The sequence below is a fragment of the Phascolarctos cinereus genome, unplaced genomic scaffold, assembly GCF_003287225.1.
Source record: "Phascolarctos cinereus isolate Bilbo 61053 unplaced genomic scaffold, phaCin_HiC Scaffold_726;HRSCAF=1367, whole genome shotgun sequence".
Classification (NCBI taxonomy): domain Eukaryota; kingdom Metazoa; phylum Chordata; class Mammalia; order Diprotodontia; family Phascolarctidae; genus Phascolarctos; species Phascolarctos cinereus.
The window spans coordinates 49,349,106-49,375,542 of NW_027556098.1; the positions used below are offsets into that span (position 1 = coordinate 49,349,106).

Sequence of the window (26,437 nt, forward strand, 5' to 3'; positions counted from 1 at the left end):
AGAGGAGTATACAAATCAGTAATTATCATTGCTCATGGGATCATAGACTTAGAGCTGGAAGCAGCATTAGATATCATCTAGTGTGAACTCTTTATTTGAGCCTCAGAGAAATTACGACTTGTCCAAGGGCACACAGGTGGTAAGTTGTAGAGATAAGATTTGAATCCAGGTTCTCTAACTCTAAATCCATTTTCCTCTCCACTGTAACACACTCTTCTTTTTTTTTTAAATAATAATTGTACTCCTGATTTTTTCCATTAAAAAAAAATTTTCTCCTCCCTGCTATGTCTTATAAAGCAGTCCTTTGGTACTTTAAAGATTGTGTTACTTCAAAAACATATCTTCAGTTTGAACTTGGTCTGATCCAGTTATCCTTCTACTCATCTTCTTGAGTGTAATTTCTATTTACTTATATTTAGCCCATTGGGGGTGGAAGTGTTAGAGTCCAAGTCTGGTCATTTATAATAACAGTAGATCATTTCAGCAAATTTACAGATCTTTCATATGTTATTTTCCTGCCAGTTTCATTTATGGCTGCTCTTGAAATGATGTGACCTAGTTGGGTCTCATTCCAACCTTTCTGTAAACTTTTCTTCACTTGTGCTACTTTTCCCTGTTTTGTGAGGAGGTATTATCAGACCCAGATAAGTTTACATTCTAAACGAGTGTTGCCCTTGGCTTGAGCAAGTGTTTCTGACTCAGGCTGTCTAGGCCCTTTGGGCCTTCTCATTGAAGAGGTTGCTTTCTGTCAAGCTTTTGTGAGAAATGTTAATAAGTAAGGTCAGTATCTTTGCCTTTTTTTCCCCTTTTCCCATTTTTCAGCAGTGTTAAGCTCATTTGAATAGGTCAGTTTGAGGCTATTGTAGTTAGTTACATCTTTTTCCTTTTTTCTCTCTAGTTCATTGACTTCAGTAGGCAGTTATTTCCTGTCTCTTCAGACACAGTCAATTTAAGTTTTTGAGGCAATAAATAATTACCATGTACATTGCCTTCTGATTCTTTTAGACAATAGTAGTCTATATGAGTGTGTGTGTTTAAAATAATTAACATAAGTAATATTTTATTTCAAGTGTTTGATTTGAATACACTATTAGTTTTAGATTGTAATGTGCAGAATTTTAGAATTGCTTTGGCTCTTTAAAAAAAACATAATTATTCTTCTCTTCTGTATTCCCTTTAGTCATAATTTGTATAGTAATTTATTTTCATTTTTACAACTTGTTTATAGGTCCTATGGCCGTGCTCCAAAGATGATTCACTTAGAATCTAATTTTGTTCAATTCAAAGAGGAGTTGCTTCCGAAAGAAGGAAACAAAGCCCTTCTTACCTTCCCCTTCCTTCACATTTATTGGACAGAATGTTGTGTAAGTATTCATCAAAAAAGATAAATGGGTAATAGATTAAGATAGCTTTGAAGAAGCCTGTTACTCATCTCTTGGTTTCATCATTACAACACTTAGAATTTTTTCTCCATTTGCGTTCATGTTTTCTTTTCATTGTTATTGCTTCCTTTATTCTTTTATTAAAATTGTTTTTTTACATATAAAGAACTGTGTTTATGAGTTAGTTTGTATTGTACATTCATGACTTGTTTCACAGAAAACATTCCATTTCATAGATTTTGCTACTTGAGTAAGAAGAAAATTATGTACAGTGACAGCCTTTTGAGCCTTTATGTAATAAAACCGCTGCTCTCGTCCCTGTAAATACAATATATGCATGACTTAAAATGATTTATTAAATTGCCACTAGCTGATATTATTGTTTGATTACTTGATCAAAGCACTACAGAAAACTCATTTTCCCCTGTGCTTGGCTCGGATAATACAGAAAAGATTGCAAAAACAGTCTCTGTGGCATGTTGTACAATTTGTCAGCATTGTATTTTCCTGAAGATTGCTTCCTTGAAAAATAAGACACATTTGCACCTTGTTACGGCAACAAGGACTGAAAAGAAGTCTGAAGCCAGGGCAAGCATTCTGACTATGGCCAGTTACAGTCTTCTTTATTCTGGTTATTGTTATCAACTCAGGGAAGGCTCTTATATTCTGTAGTATAAAAATCAGAGTGAACTTCATAGAAAGACTGAATAAATTTCAGAATATGTACATTTTATGTGTTTGGATATTTAATCTTGTCAGCTTTGGGGAGCTTTTATTTTAGAGCATTGTATTGGTTGCTCCTAATTTTGTCTAATATTTTAATTGTTAAAATCTTTGAAATTAAAGACTTTCGAATTTCTCTGAATTTTTCTTGCCAGTCAAACAACAATTTTGTTATAAACTCTTAAAGTATGTAAGGTTCTCAAAAACCTGAACCCTATGGAAATCTCTAATCTCTAATTGCTATATATGCAATATGTATTCCCACTGTGCTTTTATTCCTTTAAAAAAAACAACTTGTATTTCCAATGGGAGAGCTAGTTTTAGGTTTCCTTAGTGTGACAGTTCGTAGTAAAGTGAGAAGCAACTTAAAGTTAATTTCTGAAAATTTTGATAACTGATTCTCACAAAATGTGGGGTTTAGTTCATTCTCAGGTTAATTATTTATGCTTTCAAGATCAATATGAGATAAATATTATTTGGGGGTCACTGAAGGAATAATGGAATTATTGTAGTTAGCGAATAGTGAAGATTTACTCATACTGTTACAGTTTACAAAAAGTTCCTTTTGAGGGACAGCTAGGTGGCGCAGTGGTTAGAACTCTGGCCTTGGAGTCAGGAGGACCTGAGTTTGAATGTGGCCTCAAACACTTGACACTAGCTGTCAAGCTAGTCGCTTAATCCCAGTTACCTCACCAAAAAGCAAAAACAAAAAGTCCCTTTTGTACCTATTATCCTTTTTTTGTATGTGTTTGTATTTGGAAAGGCATCATAGTATAGTGGATAGAAGGCTTACCTGGGAATCAGGAAAATCTAAGTAGAAGTCCCATCTCTCACATAAATGAACCTTGGCAAGTCACTTTTAAGTGTTGCTTCAAGAACACTTAGAAACAAGTGCTACTCTACATTGGCAGAAGGAATTTCCTCACTGGGAGAACTCTGTCAATGACATAACAGCTCTGAACCGTTTCCCTTCCAAAAAAGGCAGGGGAATTAAAGCCATTTAAACAAAGCAACAAAATCAAAACATGACCATTCATGCTGTCTCAGTTGTAGTGATAGAAAAGTAGGGAAGAAAGGAGAGAGAAAGGATTACATTATGGTGGTATAGGATGGATGAAGAAGGCTGGGGGATTCTAAGATGTGAGGGTAGAAGCTCCAGAACTTTAAGAAATGGCCTAATCTTTGAATCATTTCTTCCCCACTTTGCTGTTGCTGTCTCTTATAAATCTCTGGTTTTAAATAACAGCTTTAAAGGACACTGAATAGTCAGGGACAGGAATTCTTAATCTTACTCTTGATTTTCTTCCCTTGTTGGGCTGAGATCAAGTGACAGGGTGGCTTGCCTTCACCACATGTAAGATGTATCAGAATTGATCTGTTCAGAGAACTGCCATGGGATTATAGTAGAGTTAGAAGAACTGCCAAGAAACAGTTCTATGGCCACAAATAGAAGCTCTCTTTTTTGTCATTGGTCATGAGACATGTCAATACACTTCAGAAAATTTCACCTGGTTTTGAGGAAAAAGTAATAATTTGTCCTTAATGGAAATACTTGCAGTTTATGTTTTTATTAAAAGTGTTGCCTAGTGGTTAAGAGAGGCTATTGAGGAGTCAGGAAATCTGAGTTCAAGTCCTACCTCTGACACAAACTTGCTTTTTAACTCCTAGGCAGTTAGAGTGTCTTGAGGTGTCTCTAATCTTAGAACTTTTTTGATTAGGTCCCCCTGTCAGTAGAATGTTTTTCATCACGTGCCTCTAGTATGTATATTTATGCATTTTATACATGTACTACTATACCACTATATTATGTATATTGTAAAATACATAAAATTTAAAATAAAAAGATGAAATGAAATATTTAAAAATTTATTTTGATGGTACAAAAACACTTTTTGCTCTTACTAAGTAAAATTACATTTTTTCTAAGAGTAATAGGATTGAATATACTTTATTAGTTTTGTAAATTGTAGCATAGCCCTTTGTGATAGAGTAATTCAAAGTTTTGGTTCTTAGGGTTTTTTTGGGGGGGGATACTTGGTTTTTGTTTTTTTCATGTAAAACTTTAAATTTTCACTTCCAAGTATTAAGAACCCTCTAAAATTTTGAAATTTTGAATTGCTTGAGCTTGTTTGAAATTAACAAATATTTAGTATCTAGAAAGATGTCTGTGGGGCAGCTAGATGGCGCAGCGGATAGAGCACCGGCCCTGGAGTCAGGAAGACCTCAGTTCAGATCTGGCCTCAGACACATGATACTCACTAGCTGTGTGACCCTGGGCAAATCACTTAACCCCATTGCCTAGCCCAAAAAAAAAAAAAGAAAGAGTCTGTGTGCTTAAAGCTTGCGATGGCTGTAATGGGACAATCTGATGGTATTTTCTGTTTTTGCCAAAGTGGTTCACAGGCAGAATGTAAAAAATTTATTGTAACTTTTTCACTAATTTCCTGGGAAATTTTGTTTTGGAATACATCTAAACTCTGTATCTTCCTTCTTGTTGAAAAGTATGAGAAAAGACAATTTCATCAGTTAGTCTTCATTTTCAAACGTTATTTCCTGAACAAGAGGAACACATTTATCTTGAGATCAATAATAATCCGAGTCAGTTCATCTGAGATCCCACATATGTCCTCTCTGTAGAATGATTCCCTGATTGATTTCTTTCTGGTTGTGAAACAGATTCAGATTCAGAAAAGAAGACAAACATCATCATCCACATATTGCTACTCCTTCAAAGATTCTTTAGTTCCATATCCTTTTGACCAAAACATCAGTTGTTTTTTAATTACAATCAGGAAATTTAGTTTCTTCCAAGTCATGCATGTCTTATAGGGCTACCTTTTTGCCGTGTGATATAACCTGTTATTTTTGTCACTAGATTCTGACAGTGCGTTTTTTCTTCATCGACATGCCATCCAGGAGCAGGTTTAGAGTTGTTTGTCTTGTGTCTTTGAGCTAGTTTGGAGTGCCAGTTACAGTCTACTCTGGCACACATTACTTGATTCTATTTAGATATTCTTTCTTAATCCCATTGGAGAATTCTTCAAAGATTAGATTCAGCATTTGGCCAAAACCTCATCAGTCAGCACAAAAATTAACAAAGCTGCATCTTGTTTAAAAATTTTTAACTGAATTTTCACTATAATATCCTACTGTTTCATTTATTATTAGGGTAAAAATCCAAGTTATGAAAAGCAAGCAGAGAGCATCTGGAGTTGAGTAAGGCAGGAATGTGTCAACTTTCACTTTAGTGAAGAGTGAGATGGGTGCTGTAGTTAAGCTCTGGGAGAAGACAGCTGCTGCTTTTTTGGTGACTAGTACTGTATTTGTTTTAATGGTGGTCATAGCTAAAAAAACATATCTCACTAAGAGGCATAGATCCAAATGTAAGGAGTATTTTATTGAATACTTACTAAATTATGATGCTCATTCTTCAGTTCCATCCACTTTGTTGAAATTTGGCTAATAAATTTCTGCTTTTCCTTAAGGAATGGAGGAGGGGCATGGTCTCTAGAGATCAGGACCCAAGATCATAGGGTGGCTGTTTCAGGTGGAGAAAATAGGGCAAGAGCAGAGTGGGTGCCAAAATGCCCTGATGGCACTTGGTTTCCTGGTGGTAGATCACCTTCTATGTTTGCTTCTAAGCTTTTTGATAGATTTTAGGCAAGTCTTCAGAAAAGGGTTGTAAATCTGAGTTAGCTCTGTCTTGCCTGCTTGAGCTGCTACCTCACTGGCTGCTACACCTGTGCTGTATCTAGCCTTTTGCTTGTTGCTGCTGTTTGCTTCTGCAGCTTCTGTTCAGCTTGCTTGGAGCACTGATGGTAGGGGAGAAAGGAACCTGGGTAGATAGCAAAGCGTATATTCTCAAGAAGTATTTTTCCTCTTCTGTGTCCATGGATGAGCCACTGCTTCAGGATTGTACATGATATGCTAGTCTGACCTGAGCTTGAGGTTTAAAATGGTGCCTGGTACGAGGGAAGCAGGATCTGTTCAGTAGTTTGAGCCCCTGGGAGTGGGATATAGCTAGGTGTGAGGGAAGCATATATCTAATCTTACCTCCTCCTACCCCACAAAGCCCCAGGAAGTGCTCTGTTTCTGGAGAGGCGGGGTCTGTACTGTTTAATAGTGGGGGTGGGAAAGGAAGGCTCAAGGCCTACTGGGGAGTGACTGTTGTCCTATCCAAGAGGGAGCATCCAGGGGCAGCTAGGTGGCACAGTGAATAGAACTCCAGCCTTGGAGTCAGGAGGACCTGAGTTCAAATCTGCCCTCAGATACTTGATACTTACTAGCTGTGTGACCCTGGGCAAATCACTTAACCCCAATTGCCTCACCAAAAAAACAAAAAACAAAAAACCAAGAGGGAGCATCCAAGGCTGACCATCTAAAATGGTTTGTGCCTGGGATAGAGGCGCTAGGAAGGAACTGAGGCTGGATAGGTAATAAATGCTGGCTGTTGACTTCCATTGTAGCTGATACTGGCACAGGCAGGAAGAAGGGGAGGGTGGGGCAGAGTGGAGAATAACTGCTTGCTTACCTACCTTCTTGGGAATGAGTAGTGGTGTAACTCACAATAGGAGCAAGCAGGAGGAAAGAGAGCAGCAGACAGAGGTGCTTACAGTTGGAAAAATGCTCAGTTGGCTAGGTGGCTGTCCTCTGTTTGAGTATTTTTTTAGCACACCCCAGGGATTGTCTTGTGTGCACCCTGTTTTAGAGACAAGCTTTTAGGGGGCTATTAGTTGCATAATAGTTGTGGATTTGCATTGGTACAAGGAGTTTCTTCACTGTGAGAGTTCTTTATGGTTATGAAATGACAGATCGAGACAATGTGCAGGTCTTTAAAAAAGTGGCTTTCTCAGTTGCCATTGGATAATACGTATTCTGGCTTATGATGAAAATGCATACTGTTAAGATAACTTCAGATTTTTTTTAATGAAAAGAAATATTATTACTATAGTTCAACGCACCTATTTTAAGTTTATTTATTCTTGATAACTAAAGTGATCATTTAAAGTTACCTTGACAGTGACTTATAATTTATTTTTTTAGGACACTGAAGTATATAAAGCTACATTAAAAGATGACATCACCAAGTGGCAGAATGTTCTGAAAGCTCACAGCTCTGTGGATTGGTTAATAGTGGTAGTTGAAAGTGATGCCAAGAAAAAAAATAAAACCAACATCCTTCCACGCACATCCATTGTAGACAAAATAAGGAATGATTTTTGTAATAAACAGAGTGACAGGTAAGAATATAATTTTAACTACTTTACCTAACACCCAATTTTAGGCAACTAGTTTATTTTTATTTATTTATTTTGTGGGGCAGTCGGGGTTAAATGACTCCCCAAGGTCACACAGCTAGTAAGTGTCAAATGTCTGAGGTCAAATTTGAACTCAGGTCCTCCTGATTCCAAGGCTGGAGCTCTATTCACTGCTCCACTAGCTGCCCCGCAACTAGTTTATTTTTACCAAATTTGTTGCCTTAATCTCTTTTGTAATAGATTTTTAACACTGTGAAGGCCCATCTCACATGGGATGTTCTTTCTTTAACTTGGCTGAGCTGCAGTTTCCTCACCTATAAAATGAAGCAGTTGGCCTACATGACTTCTGAGGTCCCTTCTGGCTCTGAATCTGTGATCTTCTCTTCCTCTTCTAAGTCTGCCTGTTCTTAAAGGCCCAGCTAAAATCCTTGAAATAGTTACTCACAATTCTTTGTATAAATCCTATAGTATTTATATATGATCAGTACTGCACAACTGAATACTTGATTATATACTCATATATATTTATGATTATCTCCCTGTATTGTTAGTATTTTGTCTTTAATAAGATTATAAGCTCTTCAGGGGCAGAGATTACATTTTTATTCCTTCTTTTTTTTTAATAAAATCCTTCACAGTTCTGGGCAGATAGTTGGCTCTTAGTAAATATTTGATTTTTATTTATGCATTTTGAATAGAAACAAAATTAAACTTGTACCTAGTTAACCCCTTTATTAAAACTGTAGTGGTTTAAACGTAAATTTGAAGCTGTGTAAGATTTTTTAAAAAAATTTCCTATTCATACTCTAAATCTCTGAAGGGATTGGGAGGAAAAGAGAGAGAAGCAAGGAAGGGAGGGGTAGAGGGGAGGGGATTGGAATAAATGCACATTGAGTGATTGTAATATAAAAGCCTTGGAGTGATAGGCTGACATTGACAAGAAGGGCTGCCTTTTTTCTCTTCCTTCTTCCTCTTTTATGTGGCCACACATGGACAAAAGTGGTACCAGGGAAGGGGGCAGATGATAGAACTTGGGGAAAAGGGGAGCTTGGAGGATTAAGTATAGTTTAATTGTTTAACTTCAGAGTAAAAACTGCTGAAAGGAAAATGAAGCATGGACAGGTAGGGAAAGAGACTGAATGAAGGTCACTAAGGATAAAAGAGAGGTTTAAGAGGTATGAAACAATAGGCAGATGGAAGAACTATAATTTTTGATCAGAGGGAGGGTATTTCAAAGCTCAAAGTCAGAGGTGACACAGTTATAGCTAACAGTGAAATCTAAAGATATAATTATCCCAGAGAATGTCTAAGGTAGAATGTAGCTATAGGTCATGGAACTTGGGGTGATTAATGAACTGAGAGGCCAAGGTGCTTGAGGGGACAGCATTATGTGTGTATTGAAGTCATCAGGGAGGAAAACAGTTGTTGGTATTAAGAGAGAATATCAGTTAGTTAAGCACTGAACTCCTAGAGAAAGGAGGGAGCTTAATGAGAAGGTGACTGTTAGGTTAACATAGCTAGAATGGCCTAGGAATTTAGACTTTATAGGTGAGGAATAATTTGAAGGTTTTGTGAAGGTTTTATAAAATAATTTCTGCTCACACAGACATAAATCACCCTAGTGCAGGCTGAAATCCTTTGCAGTATCCTCCTAATTGGTCTGCCTTCCTTAAGTCTTAGCCTATTCCTGTTTAGCCTCTACATAGCCGCCAAAGTGATTTTCCTAAACGACAGGTCTGACCATATCCCCTTTACTACTTCCCCAGTTTTCAGAAGAAGAAATCAAAGCTATCTTAATCATGTGAAAAAATGCTGTAATTCACTATTGATTGGAGAAATGCAAATTAAAATAACTCTAAGGTACCAGGTCACACCTATCAGATTGGCTAATGTGATAGAAAAGGAAAATGACAAATGTTGGAGGGGATGTGAAAAAAATGGAACACTAATGCACTATTATTGGAGTTGTAAACTGGTCCAACCATTTGGGAGAACAGTTTGGAGCTATGCTCACCTAATTATGTACTGTGTATACCCTTTAACCTAGTAGTACCACTGCTAGGTCTGTATCTCAGAGGAATCAAAGAAAAAGGAAACGAAATCTATATGTACAAAATTATATTATAGCATTTCTGTGAGACAAAGAATTGGAAATTGAAGGGATGCCCATGAGTTGGGGAATGGCTGAGCAAGTTGTGGTATGTGATTGTAATGAAATAACTATTGTGCTATAAGAAATGCGGAGCAGGCTGATTTCAGAAAAACTTGGAAAGACTTACACAAACTGATGCAAAGTGAAGTGAGCAGAACCAATAGAACATTGTACACAGTAACAGCAATATTGCATTGATGATCAGCTGTGAAAGACTAAGCTACTCTGATTAACATGATGATAAAGACTGAAGGACTCATAATGAAAAATGTTATCCATCTATCCACAGAAAGAAATTGATGAAATCTGAGTGTAGATTGAAGCATAATTTTTTCACTTTATTTTTCTTGCTTTTCTTTTTGCAACATTGCTAATATGGAAATATGTTTTGCATGATTTCACATGTGTAATCAATATCACATTCTTTGCTTTCTCAGTGGGTGGGGGAAATGCAGAGAGAGGGAGAGAATTTGGAACTCAAAATTTTTAAAATGAATTTTAAAAATAAATAGTAATCTATTTTTAAATGTTTAACAAAATAAATAAAAATACAATACAGTATAATGTTAATTTGTGGTTTTCCAAGTCAGTATCCACTTCATCCGTTCCATAGGGCTCTCTTTCTTTTGGGGTTTGTCACCACTGATTTAGAAATAGTTGCAAAGGAATTTCATCCATGTCATATAGATACAGGCTAGGCCTTATCACCTTAGTTATATATAGCATAGACAGATTTTGGTCTTTATCCTTTTTATGTATTGAGTCATTTAAAAGTTTTAATATTATTGCTTATAAACTTAGAATAATTCAAGGAATTAACTTTTATTTGAATTTTTAAGTAAAAATTAAATTTAATTTAAAAGGAAATAACTTTTTTTAAATTGTAGGTTAGGCATTCAGTATCAAAATTTGTTTGTTGCCATTTTATATGTATTAGTGGAGGGACAGGCTGTTGTTGAAAGCCCTGAGCCAAGTTACGTTACCTCTTCCTAGGTTGTTAGCATTTTTTTTCTGTAACATTCAAAAAAAATAAATTGCCTGGAAAATGTGGTAAATTCTGCTAAATTTAAGGGGGAACAATTCTTAAACATCATTGTTATTCTTTATTTAAAATGATCTCTTCATATCTTGGCAGGTGTGTGGTTCTCTGTGACCCATTGAAGGATTCTTCCCGTACTCAGGAATCCTGGAATGCCTTCCTGACCAAACTCAGGACTTTGCTTCTTATGTCTTTTACCAAAAACTTAGGCAAATTTGAAGATGATATGAGAACATTGAGGGAGAAGAGGACTGAACCAGGATGGAGTTTTTGTGACTATTTCATGGTTCAGGTATTTCATCAAACACTGAATCAACTTTTTTTTCATTTGATTCCATAGAAATTATTACTTTTACTAGTTTGTTTTTTAAACCAGAGATTAGTAGTAAGAGTAGCAAGAATACTAGACCTTCTTATTTCTTGGCTTTGTCAAACAAGATCAGAGATAAATTCTTAGATAGCTGTATCCTTAGTTTTCCTATTGCTCTACTGCTTGCATCCTAATTTTATTTTGAAATAACTGTAAACCCAGTTAGCTTGGGGTTTTGTCGCATATTATTTGATTCTCAGGGACCTTTTGGTTATTAATACTCTCTGGAAATTCAGGTCATCTGGTTTCAAATCTTATGCATGCTCTTTCCAAAATACCACATTGCTACCCACTGTTGACATTCCAGTTCTTTTAAAATATGTCATATCAGCCATGGTACCACTAAAATGGGGACAGTAGATTAAGCAATTATAAAGTTTCCTATCAGCATCACCCTGAAATAAATTAAAACAAACTTTCCATTTCTGATAATTAATCACATATTGCTGCCTTGTGACTCACATGCAAGTACTTTATAAATGCTTACTGTTATCATCACTATTGTGATTATTATTTTTGTATCATTAGTACTCATTGAATTTAGTGTTAATGCAGTTGCTTTGGGTTTAAATCATGTGAATCATGGCAAGGAATGGCATGCAGTTCATTGCATTTTGTTAACTTCAATTGTCCTTTTTCTCCAAGAAAGATGTGTTAAGTATATATACTGATTTAATCATTAAAAGAGGTAGGGAGCTGATATGTGCCAGATTGTAGTTTGGAAGGCATTCATAGGTCCTACAATTTAGCTCAGGAAGAGATTTAGGATTACTTTAAAAGAATGATAAGCTTTTGCTACAACTTGTGAAGAGAAAGATTGTCTATATTCTCACCACTGTGACTTGATTGAAAAGGCAAATTTACTAGTTGACATTATTTTGCATGCACTTGGCTCCCCTTGCAATTGAGTTATAAGGTAGCAACATGTGGTTAATTACTAGAAATGAAAAGTTAGTTTTAATTAATTTTAGACTGATTCTGATAGAAAACTTTATAAAAATTTCTTAATCCTCTCTCCACATTTTAGCAGTACCAGGATTGATATGACATATTTTAAAAGAATTAGAATGTCTTAATAGTGGGTAGCAGTGTGATACTTTGGAACCAGGTGACCTGGATTTGAATTCCAGCTCTGCCATTTACTTTCTTTGAGACCTCTCACAGGCACAAAGATAAGTCATGTAAACCCTTTGAGCTTACTTCGATGTCTGTCTTTTGTAAAATGAAAGAGTTGGATTAGGTAACCTCAGAGATGGTTGTTCCTTATAACTCTTAATGTCTTATCCTTTGTCACTCTTATTGCTCAGTCTGTTGAAGCTCTCTTAGATTGAGTTTCCTCTTCCTCTTTTAACCTTAATTAAGTTTGCTAGTAGAACTGACTTTTTTAGGTTAATTGATGCCTTTTGTTTTCATATCACCCTTCATTTGTGACTCTGCCATTCCTCTACTTAGTATCCAGGATTAAAATTTTTTAAAGCAGTCCAGCAAAACCAGTTGAGAAATTAACATTGAGTTTAGTTATTTAAGATATTTGATATTGATCTCATGGTAATTATGCCCTATCAGACATAAATTATAAGTTTTAAAAAATTAAAAGTAATAATTACATATTCTTCATGTTCAGATAACATCAGTGAGGCGCATTTTGTTGTCTCTTCTCTGGGCCCATGCTTAATAATTACAATGTGTCAGTTATATTTTATTCTTTCTGTTTATGTTGTAGTGCTTATGTGTATTGTTTCCTAGTTTTGCTTACTTCATTTTTGCATTATTTCTTATGCCGTTCTCTGTAATTCTTCATATTTGTCATTTCTCATGTCACAGTAATATTTTTTGACCCACAGTATTGCCGTTTAGCCATTACTCCATTGATGGACACCTACTTTATTTACATTTCATTACTACCACAAAAAGTGCCTCTGTGAACACTTGTGACATGTGAGATTTTGTCTTTCCCTTCCTTGGAGGACATGCCTAGTAGTGGAATCTGTAGGTCATTTTCATCATTTTTAAGCATTAATTACAAATTACTTTCCAGAGTTGGAATCACTTCACACCTGTACCAATAATATTTCAATGTGCCTGTCTTTTTCTGATATACTGCTATTTCCATCTTTTCAGATTTAACTTTATTTGAGATAAACAGAATTATTTATATTTACATTTCTCATTTAGTTATCTGGAACAGTCTTTCGTATGATTGTTAATAGTTTGTCATTCTTCTAATAACTGTTATAGCCTTTGAAGACTCATCTATTAGGGAATGGCTCTTTATCAGAGATAGTTATATAAAGGGTTTTTTTTCCCCCTGATTTGGCAATTTACATTATCCTATCTGAATTGGTTTTTTTCCGCACTGCAAAAATTCTTCAGTTTCGTGAAGTTAGATAAACTTATTTTATCTTTTTTGACCTAACCCTTTTATTGACTAAGAATTCTTGTTAGGGTTAAGTAAAGATACTAGCAAATTTTTCTTATGATGTTACTTTGTATATTTAAAAGATATCTGTGGCTCCACTCTAAGATTACCTCATATCCTATGCATATATATGTGTGTGTGTGTGTGTGTGTGTGTGTGTGGGCACATGTGAATAGTTAGGTGGTACGGTGGATAGAGTGCAAAGCCTGTAGTCAGGAAGACTCCTCTGCCTGCATTCAAATTTGGCCTCAGACATTCACTAGCTGTGTAACCCTGGGTAAGTCATTTAACCCTATTTGCCTCAATTTCCTCATCTGAAAAAATGAGCTAGAGAAGGAATTGGCAAACCGTTCCATTATCTTTGCAAAGAAAATCCCAAATGGTGTCATAAAGAATCTGACATGACTGAAAAACAACTAAGCAACAACATGAACACACACACACACACACGCGCGCGCACACACATTCATACCTGTTTTCTTACCCTTGAGGCAGGAACCATTTTTGCTTTTTCTTTGTTTTCCCAACAATTGCATAATGCCTAGCCCATAGTAAGAGTGCAGTAAATGTGTTTTGACCAATTGATTTAAATCTAGTATCTGTTTAGAACTTCTTGTGGTATATGGTATGTAAAATGCTGGTCTAAACCTATTTTCCCCCAAATTACTTCCTGGTTTCCCAGTTTTTTGTTTTTCAAGTATAGGGACATAATACTTTATATTCCAGAGGCTAGTGAAAATTGTTTGCTTTCTGGAATATTGTATTCCAAGCTCTCTGCTCCTTTATTGTGGTGGCTGCTAAATCTTGTGTGATCCTGACTGGGTAGCTAGCTCTGAAGTACTAGAATTCTTTTTTTCTGGTTGCTTGCATTATTTTTTAATTGACCTGGAAACTCTGGATTTTGGCCATCACACTCTTGGGAGTTTTTATTTTGGGGTTTCTTTAGAGAGTAACTATAGAGGATTCCTTGTATTTCCACTTTGCCTTTTGGTTCTAAGAAATCTGGGCAGGTTTTTTTTTTTAATTTATTGAAATATGCTATACTCTTTTTTTTTTTGGTCATGGCTTTAGATAGTTCAGTGATTCTTAAATTTTTTCTTCTCAATCTGTTTTTCAGGTCAGTTATTTTTTCTATGAAATACCTTACATTTTCTTTCTTTTTTTATATTATTCAAATTGTTGACATTGCCTTAATATTCCATTTTGTCTCATGGTGTCATTGGTTTCTTTTTGGTCCATTCTAATTTTCAGGTGGTTTGTTTCTTGAGCAAGATTTTGAACTTCTTTTGCCAAGTTGTTGATTCTCTTTGCAGTTCTTTTTCAACTCTTTTTTAAAAAATTCTTTATCTCTTCCAGGAATTCTAGTTGAAGTTTTCCAGGCTGTGTTTTCCTTTAAGTCTTTGCTTGCAGATATTTTGGAGACATTCTCTTCTTCTGAAGTCATGTCACCAAAATAACTCCTTATGGCTGTTAGGTCTTTATGGCTTTTTTTTGTTTGTTTATTCTTCTAGCCTACTTCTTGACTTTAGACTTGATGTTTGCCTTGGGCCCTGCACACTTCTGCAGGGAAATTCTTGGCTATTCCTATTGCTGCTTTATTGGGGTATGGAGTTTTGTTATTCCAGTATCTCAGGGGCACTGGGGATCTGTTGTCAGTATTATCAGAGTAATGTGATCCAGGGCAAAGTCTAATTGCTGCCCCCTGGTTTGAGCTCTGCAAGTTCCTGATCTGGGTTGGGTCAACCCCTTTCAATCATCTAGAAGCTCTGCTGGTTCAGTGACAGAACTCCAGATTCCCTGTTGGTTTTAGATTCCAATCTCCCTGATTGTATCTCTTCAGGCTTTAGACTGCATTAGAAGTTGGAACTGAGGCCCTTCTCTGCTACTGGACTCGAAGTCAGATTGCTGCTGTTTGCTTCTGAATTTACTTCTCTCTCAGGACAGCCTAGGGCCTGTCACCACTCTTTACCCTGGAACGTGGTACAGGTCCCTTTCTCATTCTACCTTGGGACTGTGACTAAGATATGGGTGGTGAGTGACAAAGCTGCCAATATGACCTGTTCTTGGCACTATGCATAAAGTCGAGGTGGCTTGGTATAGGCCTGGAATCTGCCATGGTGTGTAGGCTCTCTCTGTGCTGGAGTTTGTGTGGTGTGTTTCTGGCCAGACACTGTCCCCGGTATCTACAGACCTCTCTGTCTCCCTGTGTTGATGTAGGCTAAAAAAGACTCACCATGACTTTTTCTTGAATTTCTCCATCCGGATTTGGTCTAGTGCATTTTCTAGAACTATTTGGAGGATTTGGGGTTTTAGGGTAGGGGAGAACTCTCAGAAGGTGTGCTAGCCCAGCTTGCAAGAGCTTATTCTTAAATTTTCAGATATTAACACCTTTGGAAGTTAGCAAATGCTACAAATCAGGGATTGATTTATTGTTTTGTTGATCACCTAGACTTAAGAAAGTGATGGAGAACGTGTAACAATGTACAAGTGTCACTGGTTCCTGTCCCCCCCCCCAGAGAGCAAGTTGTTAAACATTTACTAGCCCACCCTTGAAGCTTGCTGTATTTTTTGGTATATTTTTGAGTTTACTTTTCATTCCCCTTTAATCTAGTCTGTTCTACTTCTATTTTTCATCTTTTATTTTTTTAAATATTTTTATTGGTATATTTTGTTGCATGTGCAAAAATGCCTCCCATTATCCTTCCTCATCCACTTTCCCAGAGAGCCATCTCCTACAGCATATTTTTTTAAAAGAAAAACAAGAAGAGAAAAAGCATTGGCAAAACTAATTACTATACTGAAATAAGTCTAAAAGTATGTATGCAATATTCCATACCTGTGGACCTCTTGCCTCTGAAAAAGAATCAGACTGGGCCATGCTTTTATTTGTAATTTTACACCATTCATTTTTTACTGGTTTTTCTTTCCATTTATTTTGTTGTAGTCTTTCGTGTATATTATTTTCTTCACTCTGCACAAATTTCCCTTCTTCTCTGCATTCATACTTTTCTTTTTTTAAACAAGTACCAGGTAGTTTGATGATTATTACTTAGTAGTAACAGAGTTTGAGATCCGGTACTGCCAGATCCCCTTCCTTCCCACTTTTTTCATATTTCCCTTGAGATGCTTGACCTTTTGTTCCTTGAGAATAATTCTGTTAACTTTTTTTAGCTCTACAAAATAACTTCTTGGTAGTTGTATAATACAGTTCCTCTTAAAACTTTAAAAACATTTCATAAATATAAAAAAAATCTTAATTTAGCCATTTCTCTTCTGACTTTAGACTTTGTTGCTTGACAGTGGAATAGAGTAGTCAGCAAACCATAATAAATGTCCACTTTGATTTTTAGCATGTAAAGGGATGATTAGAAGGAATCTTATGGGATTAGTCATTTATCATATGGAGAAACATTTGTCCTTCCTAGTGGCCATAAGTCTGTGGTGATAGCTGAATAATGAAGGTCTTTACCATGGACAGACAATTTTTCTCTAAATGATTGCTTTTGTCAGAAGTGACTTTATGTATAATACATAAAAATAGCTCTGAATGTACGATGTATATTTTTTCTTTTTACCTTTCTAACTAGGAAGAACTTGCCTTTGTCTTTGAGATGCTACAGCAGTTTGAAGATGCCTTGGTACAATATGATGAATTGGATGCACTATTCTCTCAATATGTTGTCAACTTTGGTGCAGGTGGTAAGTAGTGAATGATGGTTCTCTACTGGAAAAACCAAGAGTAAAAAAATGCAATAATTATGCAAGTACATATGGTAGATGAATTTTCATTTTTCTTTATTAGAAATTATAGAATCATAGTTAAGTAAAAATCCGTGTGTGTGTGTTTATAAAGCAAAAGAGAGCTTGTTTAAATCATTCTTCTAGCCTTCTTGAATTATGACATAATGTTTGAACTGGGTTTTGTGCCCTTCTAGAGAGAATGTCTGGACCTTGATCACAGATTGCTTTCATAATCTCAGGGATGGCTCAGGCCAGGGTCCTGTAAAATTTTAGTGCCCCCAAAAAAGTGTAATCTAGGCTGAAGTCTGATTGCTACCCCCTTGGTTTGAGCTTTGCAAGATCCATTTGGGGTCTGGGCAATACAGTGATAGGTTTGGCTCTGGTAGGAACTATAGGAGACTTCTGCTGGCCTCAGCTTCTTTCAGCTAGCTGGAATGCTTTCTGTAGCTGTTTTTGTTTTTGTTTTAGGCAATTAGGGCTAAGTGACTTGCCCAGGGTCACACAGCTAGTACATGTCAAGTGTTTGGTCTGAGGCCACATTTGAACTCAGGTCCTCCTGACTTCAGGGCTGGTACTCTATCCACTGCTCCACCTAGCTGCCCTCTGTAGCTTTTAAGTGACAGAACTGCAGGCTCCCTCTTGGTCTGAACTTCCTGCTGCAAACTTCAGATTAGTCTGGCAGCTGATTCACAGGACCTGCCCAAGTATCAGAGCCGCATAACTGCTGCTTGCTTTTCTTCTGCCTGCCTGCTATGCAGCTGTAAGTTTTTGCCCCAGGCACAATTGCCCTCCTGAGTCTACACTGAGTCTGCAGTGTAGTTCTGGGATCAGAACAACAAAGCTTCCCAGTTGGCAGTTGTTTCTGTTCTCTACACAATGTCAGGCCCTGTCCCTACTGAATCTGATACTACTTCTTGCCCCAGTACGTAGCTACAGGCCTTCATTGAATCCCCTGACTAGAAGGCCCTACACCTCACTTTCTTGGCTAGACTATCCCAAGTATTCACAGAGCCCTCTCTCTCTTATGTTGATCTGGCTCAGAAAAATGAGTCAGTATAATTTTTTCTTGGATTTCACATTCGTGATAGTTTGCTGCTCTTTGTTGTTAGAGTAGTTATGGGGCATAGCTGCCATACTGCTTCCTCCTACTCTGCCGTCTTTGCTGTCACAGTAAGACAAATTAACCCATAATTGGTTCCTTGTGTTTATTTAGATGGTGCAAACTGGCTGACTTTTTTCTGTCAATCAGTGAAGAGCTGGAATGGATTGATTCTCCGAAAGCCAATAGATATGGAAAAACGGGAGCTGATACAGAGTCAAGAAGCTACGCTGTTAGATCTTCGAAGTTACCTGTTTTCTCGACAATGCACATTGCTCATCTTTTTACAGAGACCATGGGAAGTATCTCAGCGTGCACTAGAACTCCTTCACAATTGTGTGCAAGAGCTCAAGCTACTAGAAGTGAGTTTAATGTCTTATTTTTATATTATCTTGATGAATAATAAACATTTCTGTACTCTGACATCCATGGTATTAAACTGCTTGTATTTACTGAAGACGTATTCCATAGGTATAAAATTTCAAAGTTATTTTGATAACTTTATTCCAGTATAATTGGTTTCCTTTGTAATCTTATGTATTTAAAAATGTTATTCTGAGAAGGAGTCCATTGGATTCATTGTACTGCTAAGGAGGTTCAAGACACTTAAAAGGCTGTATATTTGTTGTATGTTTCATATTTTGTATATTTTGATATTTAATTCTTGATTCTGCTCCATATTTAACTTTTTAAAATTTTGTTAAATCTTTAGCCACCCCATCTCAGCTACACACAAAGATGGTCTTCTTTACTTTCAAAATTGCTACTTCCTATTGTTCTTATTCCCTTGAAACTACTACCTCTGTTGTGATATAGGTCCTTCCTCCTCTTCAAATGGGCAGATGTTTACCCTCCTGATATTATAATTGGACCAATTTTTACTTCCAGCTTTAAGCTGGGAGAGATTCTACCCCTGTTTTTGGTACCTCTAACATTATCCTTTTAAGTTACTTTTCCATCCCTGAATTTAATCATTGTAAACTTATAATCATTCTTTTAGATTATTTTTATTCATCTCTCTAAATTACTCCAATTCAATAAGGTAACTAGAATCAAGAAATTAATACACACAGTGACTTTATAAGAATGAGAGGGAAAGTAATCAAATGAAACTGAACAATATGTAATTATGAAGACCAAGCTTAGCCCCTGCCAGAGAAGAGATGAGAAAATGTACCTCCCTCCTTTTGGAGAAATGGGTAACTGCACATGTTGGAATGTTGTATGCAGTCACTGTATCCATTGTTTTTATGAAGTAACTTTTCTTCTTTAACTTTTGTTACAAGGGAAGGTTTACTGGGTAAAGAAACAGTATTTGGAATGAATGAGATGTGAAAACAAATGGCATCAGTAACACTAAAGAAAATTACTCTGGTTCTGCAGACATTGACTTCAATCATGATATGTGTTTTGAGTTTGTATCTCAAGGTATTTTTAAAAATCGTATTAATATCGATCAACTGTAAGGAGATCTGCCCATTTCCATGGAAAGTTTGTTACTAGCATTTGTCATTCATTAGGTAGCATCTTTGACAAAAATATCTCTAGAGGTAGTGCCTCTTTTTTCTTGTGGTGGTGATTCTTTTCTTCATGAGCATTGTACAAAGGGCCTGAATAAATGTTTATTTCATGTAACTGAGTGACTCTAGTCTTGTGATATTAGCTCTTAAGAATTTTCTAATGAAACTCATTTTGTCCTGTCTCCTTTCATTAAAAAAGATTATAGCCATTAGAGATTTAGAACTAAAAGGGACCTTCGATACAGACCCAGAGCAGTTAAGTGAATTGCTCAAGTTGACATATATTATGAGTAATATTTCATTACCCATGAAAGAAATCACATATGAAACTAGATTCCAGTGTGTTACTTTTCATATACTAATTTGTTGTTTAATACCCAGAGTAAATATTTTCATTTTACTATCTTTAGCTGGTGAAGATTAATTCTTATTAGAATCTGTAGCTTCTGCCACTATGTAAATAAAAAATTGTAATCCTTAATTTATTTTTATTTATGCCTGTTGATATTTTTAGCCATGTTATTTTGAGGAAATCTTAATCTCTAACTTCATCAACATTGCAGCAATTACAATATATTCCGCATAATAGTACTTCCTTCAAGTCTCAGCTAAATTCCCATCAGCTGAAAAAAAAAAACATCTCTTGTCCTCCTTTTAGTACCTTTCCTCTGAGATTATCTCCAATTTATCCTATATATATCTTTTTTTGATTATAATTGATTATAGTATCAGCTAGCTGATAATACATCATACAGACCTACAAAACACATTTAGATCCTCCACAGTCTACAAGTTCCAAAAAACAGTTAAACAAAACATCATAGAAGAATAATTAAAACAGATAGTAGATGCAACCTTACATTTTAGTATTTCCATAGAAGTAGTGTCCTAATAGTAATTCCTTAGAACAAATTATGGGTACTTTAATTTTAATGTCATTCTTGGTTTTGATTTATGTTGCTATTTTAAGTTATTTTTGTTTAAATATTGGTAGTTGTCTATATAATTCTGATTTTCTCTCTGCATTACTATAGACAAGTTTTCCCAAGTTTCTTTAAATTCTTCCTGGCTATCCTTTATAGCACTATACAGTTCTTTTACCATATGAAAGAACATTCTCTCATATACCATAGTCTGCATCCAACCTCTTGCTATTAACAAATAGTGTTGCTATGATTGTTTATATGTAGTTGAGCCTGTTTTTGCTGTTAGTAAATCTCATAGTAGTATTGCTAGGACAAAGTATATGAACAGTATTCCAAATTATTTTGCAAAACAATGGAACTACATCACAGCTTCAATAGGAATGGAGAAGCAGCATGGTATGGTAGATTCAAGAGTCAGCCTTGGAGTCAAGAAGACCTGGGCTAATTTTTTCCTCTGACACATTCCAGTTATGTAACCAGGGCAAGTCATTTAACATCACAGTGCCCCCAAGCAAGTCAAATAAGACAATGAAATGGAAGGTTTCTCCACCAATAAAATCACAGGTCTAGTCCCATCCCCCACTCACCCCATGACTATACATAATTTAAAACTATTTTTCATAGCAGTGAAAGAATGTGAGCATGTTAAATTACCTTCTTTTTCACCTACACTTAAATTTACCTTGGATTTTTTTCCTTTTCTACAAACTACCATCTGCTTTCTCTTCCACATTTCACATACCCTTAGAATTGACTAGCATGCCAAAAATGGGTTTAAATGTTCAACAATAAGTAATTAATCTGCAAATTGAAAACACGAGGTAGAAAATTCCATTTATATTTTTTCCTAAATTCAAATTTATTACCCAGATCCTGCTATTATTTATTGAACTTGTAGTCTTTCTCTACTCCTCAACTTCTGCTCTTATATTTGGAGATTCCAACATATTAATACTCCCTCTAGGACCCTAACTGCCCAGTTCCTCAGTCTGCTCAGTTTCCATGACCTACTCATCCACTGCACCTCAGCTACACGCAAGACATAGTCATACTCTTGATCTTGCTATTACCCATTATCCGTGTTCATGAATTCTAAAATTCCTTTATTTGAACTCAGCCTATCATTCCTTCTTTCCCCTGTGCCTTTTAACATCCTCACCTTGTTCTTCACCTTCATTATGCATTCCAGTTCTTCCAACTGTTAGCTCTTTCCCAAGCTATCCTCTCTATGCTGGCTACACTCTCCTAACTTCCCTATCTCAACCTTTTGATGTATGGGTTCAACTCTACACAATCCTCTGCTTTCGAATCTCTTTCCTCTTTGTCATGTCATTGATCATGTCTTTTCTAACCCAAACCATGGAATATTGATACCATCCATCACTTTTGCTCTTTTCATGTGCTGCAGAGTAGAACTAGAGAAAGTCACAAAACTATGTTGACTGGGTCTACTACAAATTTATTTTCTGTAATCACAGCTGGGACCTCACTGCAGCAGTCTTACATCTACCCGAATGATTCACTCACCACTCACTATAACAGCTAGTTCCAAACCCTTCTGTTCTGTCCTCAGACCTCCCATGGCACCCTCTTCCTTTACCTTATTAATTAAGGATCTCACTTCATACTTCACTGGAAAAAGATGGAAGCCACTTGCCAAGAATTCCCTTTTCTTCTCTCTTCTTCTCACATCATTCAGAGGTCTTCCATTATTTGCCCTTTCATCCCTGTCTCTCATGAAGAAAAGTAGCTCTTCTCCTTGCCCAAGAAAAATATTGGATGCATACATCCTTGATTTTGCCCTGCCTCTATTTTCTCTGTTAGATTGCCTCCTCTGTTATCTTATCCTCAGCTTCTCCTTATTTACTAACTTCTTCTCTCCTACCTATAAACATGCCAGTGTCTCCTACATCCTTTAAAAAACCCTCACTTAATCCTTCCATCTCTGCTACCTGTCTTCCTATATGTCTTTTATACCCTTCTTAGCTAAACTCCTTGAGAAAGCGATATACAATCTATGTCTTCCATTCTACAGCCTAGAATCTGACATCATTTGACTAAAACAGCTCCCTCCAAATCAGTGATTTTTTTTAAGTGCCATATTTAATTGCTTTTTCTCTGTCCTTGTTCTCTCTCTCTTTCTCCTCAGCCTTTGACACTATTGATCACTGTCTTGTCCTGGATACTTTTTCCTCTCTAAGTTTTTGTGACACTGCTCTCCTGTTATTTCATGTAGCTCACTCCCACTAAGCATAGATGTCCCCCAAGGTTCCATGCTGGAAATTCTTCTCTTCTACCTGTATACCATTTCATTTGGGGATTTCATCAGTTCTCATGAGTTCGATTATGTCTATTCAGAAGATTCTCAAATTTACATATCCAGCCCTAACATCTCCTGAGTTACAGTCTCACAACTGTAAGTGCCTATTGGCCATCTTGAAGAAGTCCCATGAGTATCTCAAAATTCAGCACCTCCAATAGAGAACTCATTAATTTTTCCTCAAGACCCTCTCCCCTCTTCCAAAATCCCCTGTTACCATGGAAGGCACCACCATCCTTCCAGTCAGGCTCCCACCCTGTTATCTTTGACTTTTCTTTCACATCCATTCAGTGTACCCAATCTTTTGCAAAGTCTTCTTCCTGCCTTCACATCTTGTATTTGAATATCCCTTTCTCTCCACTCACAGCCACCACAGCAGCTACTCATCACACCTATGTTATTACAGTAGTGTTCTGGTTCTTTCCTCATTCAAAATCCACCTTCCACCTACCTGCCAAAGTGATTTTCCTAAAACACAGCTCTGACCATTTCATCTCCCTACTCTCTGAAATCCAGGATCTTCCTCATTACCTCTAGGATCAAACATAAAATTCTCTGTTCAGCATTTAAAGCCCTTCACAGTTTTTCCCATTCCTCTTTTCAGTCTTCCTCCACTTTATTCCTTGCTGTATTCTTTATGTTCCAGCAACACCTGCCTTCTTGCTGTTCCTTGTATATGACAGTCCATCTCCCAGTTACATTCTTTTTAATTTTTAAATATATTTAATTATTTTCCCCAATTACATATTAAATACAATTTTTAAACTGTTTTTTTTTAAATTTTGATTTCCAAATTTGAGTTCCCTTCCTGCCCTCCCCCCTCCCTGAGATGTTAAGCAATCAGATATAGGTTATACATGTGCAATCATGTAAAACATTTCTATATTAGACATTTTGTACAAGAAGACTCAAAAGAAAATGAAAAATAGCATGCTTCAGTCTATATTCAAACAATATCAATTCTTTCTCTGGAGCCACACTTCATCATTAGTCCTTTGGGATTGTCTTGGATCATTTTATTGTTGAGAATATCTAAGTCATTAGTATTTCTTCGTCATACAACATTGCTGTTGCTGTTCTGATTCTGTTCACTTCCCTTTGCATCAGTTCATGTAAGTCCAGGTTTTTCTGAAATCATGCTTCTTGTCATTTCTTATAGCACAATAATATTCTATCACAATCATATATAACGCTTGTTTAGCGATTCCCCAAATGATGGGCATCCCTTTGATTTCTAATTCTTAGCCACCAAAAAAGAGTTGGTATAAATATTTTTGTATAAATAGATCCTTTTCCCTTTTTTTGGATGTCTTTGGGATATAGACCTAGTAGTGGTATTGCTGGATCAAAGGGTATGAACAGTTTTATAGCTCTTTGGGCATAGTTCCAAATTGTTCTCCAGAATGGTTGGATTGATTCATAATTCCACCAACAGTGCCTTAGTGTCCCAGTTTTCTCATATCCCCTCCAACATCTATCCATCTGACAGAGACTGGTACCTCAGACTCATTTTAACGTGCATTTCTCTAAATCAGTCGTGATTTGGAGCATTTTTTGACGTGACTCTAGATAGCTTTGATTTCTTTGTCCTTTGACCATTTATCAATTGGGGAATGACTTTTTTTTTTTATAAATTTGACTCCGTTGTCTATAGATTTGAGAAATGAAGCCTTTATCAGAGATACTTGTTGCAAAAAAAAAATCCCAGTTTCCTACTTTCCTTTTAATTTTGGTTGCATTGGTTTTGTTTCTGCAAAACCTGTATAATTTTATATAATCAGAATTATCTGTTTTACATTTTGTAATGCTTTCTGTATTTCCCTTGGTCCTAAATTCTTCCCTTATCCATAGTTCTGACAAATAAACTGTTCCATGCTCTCCTAATTTGCTTATCATATCACCCTTTATGTGTAAATCATGTGCCCATTTTGACCTTATCTTGGTGTATGATATGAGATGTTGGTCTATACCTAGTTTCCATCATACTGCATTCCAGTTTTCCCAGCAGTTTTTGTGAAATGATGAGTTTTTGTTTCAAAAGTTTGGATCTTTGGGTTTCTCATATACCAGATTACTGTGGTCATTTACTATAATGTAATTTGTACCTAATCCGTTCCAATACTCTATTTCTTAGCCAGTACCAGATTGTTTTGATAATTACTGCTTTATAATTACATTCTTTTTCAACGACTCTCCCCCCATTCTAGGAATATTTTCTCTCTTCTCCTCTGCCCTCAGCTTCCTGCAAGACTCAGCTCAATTCCCACCTCTCATAGGAGGCCTTTCCTTGTTCTCCCACTGCTTGTGCTTTCCTTCTGAGATTACCTTCCATACATATCTTGTATGTATATAGTTGTTTGAAACTTTCCCACCCCCAATACAGTGTGAGCTCCGGAAGAGCAGTAACTCTGATTTTGCCTTATTTTGTATTGGTGCTCAGCATAATATATATTTCAACATAGAGGACTGACAGTGACTGAAGATTTCCATAATAGTTTCTTAGATGGTGGTACTTTTTAATTGTAATGAACTTATGTGCTTTTTCAGGTTTCTGTTCCTCCTGGAGCTTTGGACTGCTGGGTCTTTTTGAGCTGTTTGGAGGTGTTGCAGAGGATAGAAGGTTGCTGTGATCGTGCACAAATTGATTCCAATATTTCCCACACTGTTGGCTTGTGGAGTTATGCCACAGAAAAGGTAGACAAGATATAGTGCATAATGTTTTGCATTTCCTCTGGATTCTGCTAGTATGTGAAAAATAATAGGCAAACTACTTACCGTATTATTCATTTGAAGTGACAGTAAGTAGTTCTCATTACTTTACTGTGGTGCTATACAGCAGATATAGAAGTTGTCCACCATCTATTCATTCAATAGATACTTTCTAAATACCTGCTATCTGTCTATCAGAAACAGCATTGCATAGTTGTGGGTAGCACGATTGGCTTGGAACCAGGAAGACATGCACATTCAGATTGCTTCTCTGACACCTACTATATGTGACTCAGGGACAAGTCACTTTACTTCTAGCAACTCTCTAGGATTTATCTTCCAAATTGAGGGGGAAGTTCTCACTCTAGGAGTTTGCTAGGCAGATGAAATGACAGGTGCTTTGTGTAATGCATGTGTGTGTGTACATATATATATATATATATGTATGTATTTTTTTTCTTTTTTGAGGGCAGGCAAGGCAGTTAGGGTTAAGTGACTTGCCCAGGGTTACACAGCTAGTGAGTATCATGTGTCTGAGTCTGGATTTGAACTCAAGTCCTCCTGACTCCAGGGCTGGTGCTCTATCCACTGAGCCACCTACCTGTCTCTGCTTTGTATATTTTGAGTATGTGTATAAATGCTATGCTACAGATTTCTGGAGGTATAGAAAAAATAGTATACATGGCTTTTAATCTGATTAGGAATGACATGACCATACACATGAAAAGTTAAACAATAATGATATAAGATAGGAATGAATTGTACAGACAAGTGATAGA

At 36.3% G+C, this 26,437-nt stretch overlaps 1 protein-coding gene across 5 annotated transcripts in view; it reads left to right on the forward strand.

The window, feature by feature from the left end:
* TRAPPC10 (trafficking protein particle complex subunit 10) overlaps positions 1 to 26,437 on the forward strand; it is a 105,022-nt gene that overhangs the window by 33,662 nt on the left and 44,923 nt on the right. For all 5 annotated transcript variants that reach the window (XM_020995901.2, XM_078146534.1, XM_020995897.2 and 2 more), the window contains exons 3-8: positions 1,229 to 1,364; positions 7,149 to 7,345; positions 10,651 to 10,846; positions 16,931 to 17,042; positions 18,298 to 18,545; positions 25,497 to 25,643. In XM_020995901.2, coding sequence (XP_020851560.1) covers positions 1,229 to 1,364; positions 7,149 to 7,345; positions 10,651 to 10,846; positions 16,931 to 17,042; positions 18,298 to 18,545; positions 25,497 to 25,643 — 1,036 coding nt within the window. The remainder of the gene's footprint in view (positions 1 to 1,228; positions 1,365 to 7,148; positions 7,346 to 10,650; positions 10,847 to 16,930; positions 17,043 to 18,297; positions 18,546 to 25,496; positions 25,644 to 26,437) is intronic.